The following is an 8,319-nucleotide window of genomic DNA, read 5'->3' on the forward strand; positions in this document are numbered from 1 at the left end:
GATGGTGATATCGTTCACCAGGCTGAACAATTAAAGAGAAGAAGTTGCCTGGATGATGAGCTCATCTTTGGAGATGTTTTTGTGTTTGTGGGAAATCCAGGGAGAGAAGTCCAACAGCCAGTTGGATGTGTGTTTCTAAGTCTCAGGAGACGGGTCTGGATAGGGATAAAGATCTGAGAAACACTGGCGTAGAGGTGGTGGGTAAAAGAAAGGGAATGTATGAAGAAGATCTCAGGTAGTTATGGGGCATAAGAAATAAAGAATCTGGGCATGGTGGCACATACCTGTAATCTGAGCAGCTTGGGAGGCTGAGGCAGGAGGATTGCAAGTTCAGGCCTCAGCAACTTAGGAACATAAAAAGTAAAACAGTCCAAGGAGTGTAACTCAGTGTGAAAGTCCTGGGTTCAATCCCTAGTACCTTAAAAGAATAAAGGGGGCCTAAGAAAGAATAGGATCTGGGGCAGGTTAACTGCTCAGGAGAGGAGGAGGAAGAGAAATTCATAAAGGAGACCAAGAAGGACCAACCAGACAGGTAAGAAGAAAATTAAGACCATCACTGTCACTAGTCACGGAAGCTAAAGAAGAGTCCCAAGGAGTGAGTGCTCCAAAAGAGGGAGCCCTGGGCTGCAAAACTCAACTAATATTATATTACAGAAGTATCCATAGGATGTAGGGGAACAGAGGGCACTAGTGACCTTTGCAAAAATCAAGACAATAAAGTAGCAGGGGTGGGAATCAGCTTATGGTGGGGAGAGAAGGCAGGAGGTAAGAAAGGAGAGAATTAAAATTAGGCAACTCAGAGAATATAGTTGGGAAGAGGGCAGGGGTGGCATCTGCATAGGTTTTAAAAAGCTGGACAAGAGTGGTGGTTGGAGTCCACCCAAGATCTCCCCAGCGTGGAAGGAAAGGGAGAGAAAATAGAGTCAAAAACAAGGGTTCAGGACGGTTGTGGAGGGAGGTGATAAGGGTTATATCTCAGAGCAAGCCAATTCCCTGGGTCACAGGAGTCCCTATCAGGCTGGCATTTCCTCCCCATTCCCATTCCCATCCCCTTCCTGTCGCTGGCCTAGCCTTCTCTGGAGCCAGGAAGGGGAAGGACAAAGTCACAGCCTGGAAGAAACTTTGTGCCCTTGGAGGTCTTTCTCCCTGCCTGTAAGTGGGGCTGGGGCTGAGGCTGGGAGGGGGAAGGTCTGATGGAGGAGTAAGAGCCAAAAGTCTGCAGCTAGTAGTTTAGGCTTTGGGTGTCAGGGTGGGAGAGGAGAGAGCAGGAAGGTCGTGGAATCTGGGAGATACTGGGGTGAGGGGATGGGGCCTGGGGGAATCATGGCAGGAGCTGGTGGGGTGTCCACTCAAGATCCCCTTATCCACAGGTCCCCATGCCTCTCCTCCTCTTGCTGCTTATGCTGCCAAGCCCCTTATACCCCTCTCTCATCTGTGAGACTGAGATTGAGGTCGTGGGCAACCTGGTGAGTGAGAACTGTGAGAACATGAACCTGAAAGGGCTGCCTACAGACTTGCGAGCAGACACAGCCATCCTCCACCTGGGTAAGAACAACCTTGTCAATTTCTTCATGAAACCCCTGGTGCCTTTCACTCATCTCACTCAGCTGTACTTGGATCATAATGAGCTGACCTGGCTGCAGACTGATGCTATTTTGCCCTCTCTGAAGACCCTGGATATATCCCACAATAAACTGAAAACACTGCCCTCTCTAGGGCAGGTGATGCCTGTGCTCAATACTCTGGATGTCTCATTCAACCAGTTGACTTCATTGTCTCCTGATGCCCTGGCTGGCCTGAGCCAACTCCATGAGCTCTCCCTGCAAGGTAACAAGCTGAAGACTCTGCCCCCTGGACTCCTGGTATCCACATCCCAGCTGAAGAAGCTCAATCTAGCTAATAACCAGCTGAATGAACTGCCCCCTGGGCTCCTGAATGGGTTGGAGGAGCTTGACACCCTCTTCCTCCAAAGTAACTGGTTACGCACAATATCAAAGGGTTTCTTTGGTGATCTCCTCCTGCCTTTTGTTTTTCTTCATAGCAACTTATGGCATTGTGATTGTGAGATCCTCTATTTCCAACGCTGGCTTCAGGACAATAAAAATAATGTCTACTTATGGAAGGAGGGTGAGGATGTCAAGGCTATGACCCCCAATGTAGCCAGTGTGCTATGTATCAATTTGGGCAAAATACCTGTCTACACATATCTAGGCAAGGAGTGCCCCACCCTTGGTGATAATAATCACATAGACTACGATGAATATGATACAGCCCCTGAAGATGGAATGGTACCTGCCACAAGGGCTGTGGTCAAATTCTCTACCAACACCAAAGCCCATACAACCCACTGGGGCCTGCTCCATTCAGAAGCTACCTCTCCTCTGGACAAAAAAATGCCACACGAATCCACTAAGGAACAGGCCACCTTCCCAACTACACGGAGCCCAGATTCTTCCACATTCCTGATGACCACAGAATCCACCACATTCTCCAAAATGCCCAAACCTACTACTGAACCTACCACAACCCGGACTATTCCAGAACCTACCACAACTTTGACAACTGCAGAGCCAACCACAAGTCCAACCACCCCAGAAGCTACCACAACCCGGACCACTCCAAAATCTACCACTACAATCCTGAACACCTCAGAACCTACAACCTCAACTGCTCTAGAACTTACAGCCTTAACTACCCTACAGCCCACCTCAACCTCAACTATCCGAGAATCTACCACTCCAGAACTTAAAACTGTAAATTTCTCAGAGCCCAGCACAACCTGGACGAGCCCTGAGCCCAGCACAACTTGGATTACCTCAGAATCCACAACTTGGACCAACCCAGAACCCATTACAGAACTACCTTTTAACACAGAGACTACCTTATTCTCTAGTTTCTTAGAATCTATCACAGCCGTCACTCCAGAATCTCTCAACTTCTTAAAGGTGCAAGGAGTAGCTCAAGGGAATCTTGACAGCTCCAGAAATGATCCTTTTCTCAACCCTGACTTTTGCTGTCTCCTCCCTCTTGGCTTCTATCTCCTGGGTCTCCTCTGGCTCCTGTTTGCCTCTGTGGTGCTCATCCTACTGCTAACTTGGGTTTGGCATGTGAAACCACATACCCTGGTCTCTGGTCATTCTGTGACCCTGACCACAGCCACTCACACCACACACCTGGAGGTACAGAGAGGAAGGCAGATAACCATGCCTCGGGCCTGGTTGCTCTTCTTTCAAGGATCGCTTCCTACTTTCCGTTCTAGCCTTTTCTTGTGGGTAAGGCCTAATGGCCGTGTGGGGCCTCTGGTAGCAGGACGGCGGCCTTCCATCCTGAGTCAAGGTCGTGGGCAGGATCTGCTGGGCACAGTGGGCATTAGGTACTCTGGCCACAGCCTCTGAAGGTGAGAGGTTTGGGGGACCCTTGAGAGGCTTGTATGGGTTGTCCTGCTGGGATCGAACTGGGGTGAGTGTAAGACACACAGAATCACAAGGTCTTAATTTACTTTTCTGTTACCTGAAGGCTTCCTTTCACATTCAGGAACACAATCCCAGCTCCCACAAAGCAGGAGGGGTAAAGGTGATGGAGTTGGGTCATAGAGCTAAGCTCCTTGGTGGGTTGCCATCATATTCGGGAAGTTTTTTTTTTTTTTTCCTCAGGTCTTCATTTATTGGGGGGGGTGATTAAAGCTAATAGACTAGTACATGGCTCCCACATGCACATGTACATATAAGAAAAATTTCAGAATGTATTCTTTGAGCATAATATGAAACTTCCTCTCTGCTTGGCATTTCCTAGCTTTCTATCGTAACTGTATATTTGTACAATAAAAAAAGCTTTAAAAAGAAAAATTTCCTTTGGAGAAGAGACTAGGGCACCTGTCACGAGAACTCCCAAGGTCCCACCTGCCCTCACTGTGGTTCCAGCAAACCTCCAATCATAGCCTATAGTTCCTCTGCCTGGGTCGGCTCCTTTCCTGCAGGAATGGCAACCCACCAGGCCACTTTAAGCATCAGGTCCAGGGCAGAACAGTAGGCCCCTGGAGTTGGGTGACACTGCGGAAACCTACTTGCCTGCAGCCTGGAGCCCTGGCATGAATGTGGATACCTGTTTGTACCCCCAGTCTCAGAAACACACTCTCCTCATTGCCCAGGTCAGTGGAACAGGGAGACAGTGGGGGTCTGGCAATGTGTCATTGCGTGGTGGGTTTAACTGAAATCTTGGGTTTCCAGCACTTGAGCCAGGACGCAGGCATATGGGACTCTTCTCACGTTCTATTGATTCTGCCATTCCCTAACCACACTGGTGAAACCTCCTCTCCTGCCCAATCCTCAGGCCAATCTTGGGCTTCAGAATAATTCAGGGAATGGGGGTGAAAGCTTGGTCTTTTTGGCTCCAAGACTCCCTCCTGAAGATGGGTATGGGAGAGGTCTTAGTAATCTGCTGAGAATCTGGTCTCTCTCTGGCTTTAAACTTTTCTTTTATGGTACTGATCAACCCAATGCTTCATACATGAAGTACACCCCCATCCCCAGGACAAACTTTTGTTTAGCAACTGAGGATTTCCCTGCCATCTAACAAGCTGTCTTCAGTGCTTAAGCCACTGCAAATGCTTAATAGATCACCAGCCCCCAGCCGTGTTTCTCCTCTGAGCTACTGCCCTCACCCTAGCCAGTTCTGTCCCTGCTCTTCTTCCCAACCTGTTTGACTGCTACGTGCAAGTCCCTTCTCCTAGATAGGCCAAGGGTTCCAAATTACCTTGTAAGAGTCTACTGTTACAGCTCGTTTCCCAATCTTCCTGCTAGATTTGAAATTCCTTAAGGCCAAGGTGCAGGCTTCAAGTGTTGCACAGCAGCCACCATGCCCCAGGACAATGGGCATGGAGGGGTAAAAAGGGAGGTTGCCTTAGGGGCACCAGGATGTTGAGCTCCACCCCCTGTTCACAAGGCTCTGCCAAGGGGATAGCTCTCACCTGCTGCCAGCCTCTTCCCTGGCCTGGCACACAGCCCTCAAACTGCCCAGCACTCCCCCTGGTTTGACCTTTCCATGTCCCTTTATGCTCCAAGAGGCTTGTAGGCTCCTTGAAGCAAGGCCTAAGAATCATACTTTGCAAAAAAATAGCTAAGGCAGACATGTTCTCCAGCCAGCCCAGGTTTCTGGCCAATACCCTACCTTTCCTCAAGTTTTGGGTTTGGTTCCCATGTCCACCCCATACCCGCTGCCTCCCTACCCATTTCACCCCTGGCTCTGAACCCACAAATCATCCTCCCACACCCCCACCAGCTTTAGCTGCTGAAGTAGTCACTAGATCCCAGAGGCCTTTCCAAAGGATTATGTGACATGATTTGTGTATCCACTGCATTCTTGGGCAAGTGGCTTGGAAGCAACACACAAGGTCAGAGTATTAATTTCTTTGCCCTGAGTGATTTACATATAATTTCCATAAAACTATATAGTCCCTTAATATCTTTTTTTCTTTTGGTGGAACCAGGGATTTAACTCAGGACCTTGTGCTTGCCAGGTAAGCACGGTGCCACTGAGCTACATCTCTGGCCCTTTAATATTTTTTTCTTAAAAAAAACTCCAGTTTTCTTTTCTCCAGAGACATCTGCTTCTTTGTCCAGTCTCCTCCCCTTTCTGAGCCCCACAACTGTCCGGATCTGGGGGTTGTGTCATCAATCCAATTTATTAAGTCCTCAGTGAGGGGGAGGAAGGGCCACATCTTCCCACTGTGGACCCTTTGATCATCTTGATAGCTTTTGCTTTCTCCTGTCCCTTCAGCTCTGCCTTGGTTTCCCCAGTGACAAGGGGAATCTTCTGCTGTCCCTTGTGTCCTGAAACTAATACCCAAGAGGAGATAGGGAGTTTCCCAGCTCCCCAGGGAATGATGAGGGATAGAGCTGTCATAAGAATCAGGCATCAGAAGCAGGACAAGCTGAACCAGGGGGTAGAACAGACTGAAGTCCTTTACCACAAAGGAGAAAACCACACTGTGGCAGGGAAATAAATAGAGGGGTCTGGGGCAGCAGAGTCCAGGCCCCTGGGGTGAGGGCTGCAGTGACTATCGGAGCAGTGGGTGACTGAGGGCCCTAGCACACTGGCTCCAGGCACCTTGCTACCTCAGCCACTGAGGAAGAGACGCTTGTAGGCCTTGTTCATCTGCTCCAAGAAGATGAAGGTGAGGACAGTGTGGGGGCCCAGGCGGGCATAGTACGGTGTGAAGCCCTTCCATAGGCTGAAGAACCCCTCATAGCGGACGACCTTCACCAGCACATCCTAGACAGACAGCAAGTAGGGTGCTGGGGCTAGGACCTGGCCTCTACAGCCCTGTCCACTTTACCCAGCTGCCCTTATCCACCTCCCAGGGTATCCAACACTTAAGCCATCCCCAGACCAGCTTCCTCACCAGCCCATTCTTGTATTCTGGCTTCCCATCAATCATTCGCATGTTCTGAATCCTGAAAGAGAAGACACAGGGACATGAAAGACAGAAGTGTACCTTCCCACAGCTCTCCAGATCCAGGCCTGCACTCACCGTGTCTTGACAATGTCCACAGGCATGGAGGCGGCAGTGGTGACGAGGCCACTGATCATGCTGGCACAGAAGTGGCACAGGATATTATCAGAGAAGTAGCCTGGGGGGAGGGGTGTAAGGCAGGGGTGGTCAACTCAGAGGTGGACTGGGCCAAACTGGGAGCTGAGGACCTAGCTCTGAGCCTCACCTGAATCCAGTAAGAACTGCTTGGATTGAGAGTATGAGGCGAGCTGGGCAGCATTAACAACAACAGCCCGAGCCATGGTAGGGATGCAGCCCTGGAGGTGGAGGGGTGGAGGAAGAGTGAGAAATACCAGAGATCAGATCCCACAACCCTCAAATCTCAAGCCCCTTTTCTTACCCGCCATAGTGTGGGAACTCCTTCTTCCTGAGCAATTCGAATCAGGGCATTAAACACATTTTTGTAGCCACGGCGCTGGTCAGCTGGAAGCCTAGTGGGAGGGCAAAGACAAGCCAAGATCAGGATAATTCACACTGTCCACAGAAGCAAAGAAAGGCATGAACAGGTAAACGCCCTGCTCTAAATCTGGGGGGAAAATAAACAAAAAAACTGATCTTTCATTCTAGATTCCAGGAATGGGGGTGGGGTTAGGCTTTGACCTGGAACTCACCGGCCATCGGCAGTCATGCGGATAAGAGCCACCTCAGCTGGTGTCCCCACAAACGCACCAGTTGCACCTGCAGTCATGCCAATCAAGGCCTTCAGCAGAAAGCCAGGGGGTGTACCATCAGCCCCAGTCAGGCGCTCAAACAGCACAGTATAGATGCCAAGGCGAGTAGTAGTATAGGTTGCTTGGCGCAACAGGCCAGCGGACAGCCTGGCAAGCAAAGGGGTCAGTATGTCAGGCCAAGGTCTGGATCTGCCAAGCCCCACTGTCCCCCCAACCTGAGGCCCCAATACCCGGTATAAATGCCCCTTAGCCCTTCTGCCTTCAGGATGCTGGTGAGGGCATGGAAGCTGGTCTTGTACTCTCTTGTCTTGGCCCCTTCTCCACTCAGCTGCATCCGGTTCTTCACCAGATCCAAGGGCTGCACAAAAACTGTAGCTCCCATCCTAGAGGAAGGCAAAAGTGGAATCAAAGGTCGTGTTCTAGATCAAATAATGCCTACTGGTGCCTGGGAGCAGTTACAAAGGTCAGGGCCTGCCTTGTGGTTAAGGATGGCAGGAGGTTGATGGTGGTGTGTAGAAGACTTTGGGAGCACCAAGAGCAACATGTCTGAAAAGTACACTCATCCAGTAGGAGGTATACAGTGAAAGTGCTTCCAAGTAGCTCCATGGGGGTCGAGCAAGGATGGCGTGCAGTCTGACTCAGTGTGGGCAGGAAGGGAACATCCATGACCTGGGACTCCAAGTAGTCCTGTGGGAAACCACTTGATAACCTGGAAACTCATACAGTCAGGCAAAGAGCCAAGCAGCAGGCTGGGAAACTCAGTCCAATGAGGGTTAAGCAATGACCCTGCATGCAGCCCAGTAGAGGCCCTGTAATAGATAAAAAGATCCTGGAAGCCAATCAAGAACCTCGCAATACGCTGGGGATCACGCTGACCTCGTGCCGGCTCAGGTCACTGCTAGAGACCTAGAGAAGAGCACGGCCCAATTCCTCGCGCCCGTCCCTTCCTCCTTTCCCATCCCTGGGGCCTGAGCTTACCCGGCCAGGCCCCCAAACAGGAACTTGACGGACTTAGGGGAGGTACGGGGCTTCCCGTCCATCCCGCCGGCCCCTGGACTCGCCGTCGCCGCCATTGCCACTCAATGGCTTTCGGCTCCG

General features: G+C 50.6%; 2 protein-coding genes across 2 annotated transcripts; one reads left to right on the top strand and one right to left on the bottom strand.

Moving 5' to 3' along the window:
• Window positions 1-1,084: 1,084 nt before the first annotated feature.
• On the top strand, window positions 1,085-3,654 carry Gp1ba (glycoprotein Ib platelet subunit alpha). The gene is made up of 2 exons (XM_010605794.3): window positions 1,085-1,152; window positions 1,371-3,654. Exon 2 carries the CDS (start codon window positions 1,377-1,379, stop codon window positions 3,393-3,395), a length of 2,019 nt encoding a protein of 672 aa, XP_010604096.1. The 5' UTR covers window positions 1,085-1,152; window positions 1,371-1,376; the 3' UTR covers window positions 3,396-3,654.
• Window positions 3,655-5,572: 1,918 nt separating this feature from the next.
• Window positions 5,573-8,313, bottom strand: Slc25a11 (solute carrier family 25 member 11). Its single transcript, XM_010605796.3, has 8 exons — window positions 8,200-8,313; window positions 7,452-7,604; window positions 7,162-7,368; window positions 6,891-6,981; window positions 6,717-6,807; window positions 6,530-6,629; window positions 6,401-6,452; window positions 5,573-6,270 (listed from the first exon to the last, which is right to left on the bottom strand). Exons 1-8 carry the CDS (start codon window positions 8,292-8,294, stop codon window positions 6,115-6,117), a joined length of 945 nt encoding a protein of 314 aa, XP_010604098.1. The 5' UTR covers window positions 8,295-8,313; the 3' UTR covers window positions 5,573-6,114.
• Between the last annotated feature and the right edge of the window lie 6 nt (window positions 8,314-8,319).

This window comes from Fukomys damarensis, unplaced genomic scaffold, assembly GCF_012274545.1.
Source record: "Fukomys damarensis isolate Sample0158 unplaced genomic scaffold, DMR_v1.0_HiC HiC_scaffold_13, whole genome shotgun sequence".
NCBI classification, from domain to species: domain Eukaryota; kingdom Metazoa; phylum Chordata; class Mammalia; order Rodentia; family Bathyergidae; genus Fukomys; species Fukomys damarensis.

Bases quoted from the DNA above. Each gene is read 5' to 3' on its own strand.
- Gp1ba (XM_010605794.3), top strand. From the start codon at position 1,377: ATGCCTCTCCTCCTCTTGCTGCTTATGCTGCCAAGCCCCTTATACCCC.
- Slc25a11 (XM_010605796.3), bottom strand. From the start codon at position 8,294: ATGGCGGCGACGGCGAGTCCAGGGGCCGGCGGGATGGACGGGAAGCCC. The intron at 7,369-7,451 runs GTATTGGGGCCT...TTTGCTTGCCAG, and splicing joins CTAAGGGGCATTTATACCGG to GCTGTCCGCTGGCCTGTTGC. The intron at 6,271-6,400 runs GTGAGGAAGCTG...CTGTCTGTCTAG, and splicing joins CAGAATACAAGAATGGGCTG to GATGTGCTGGTGAAGGTCGT.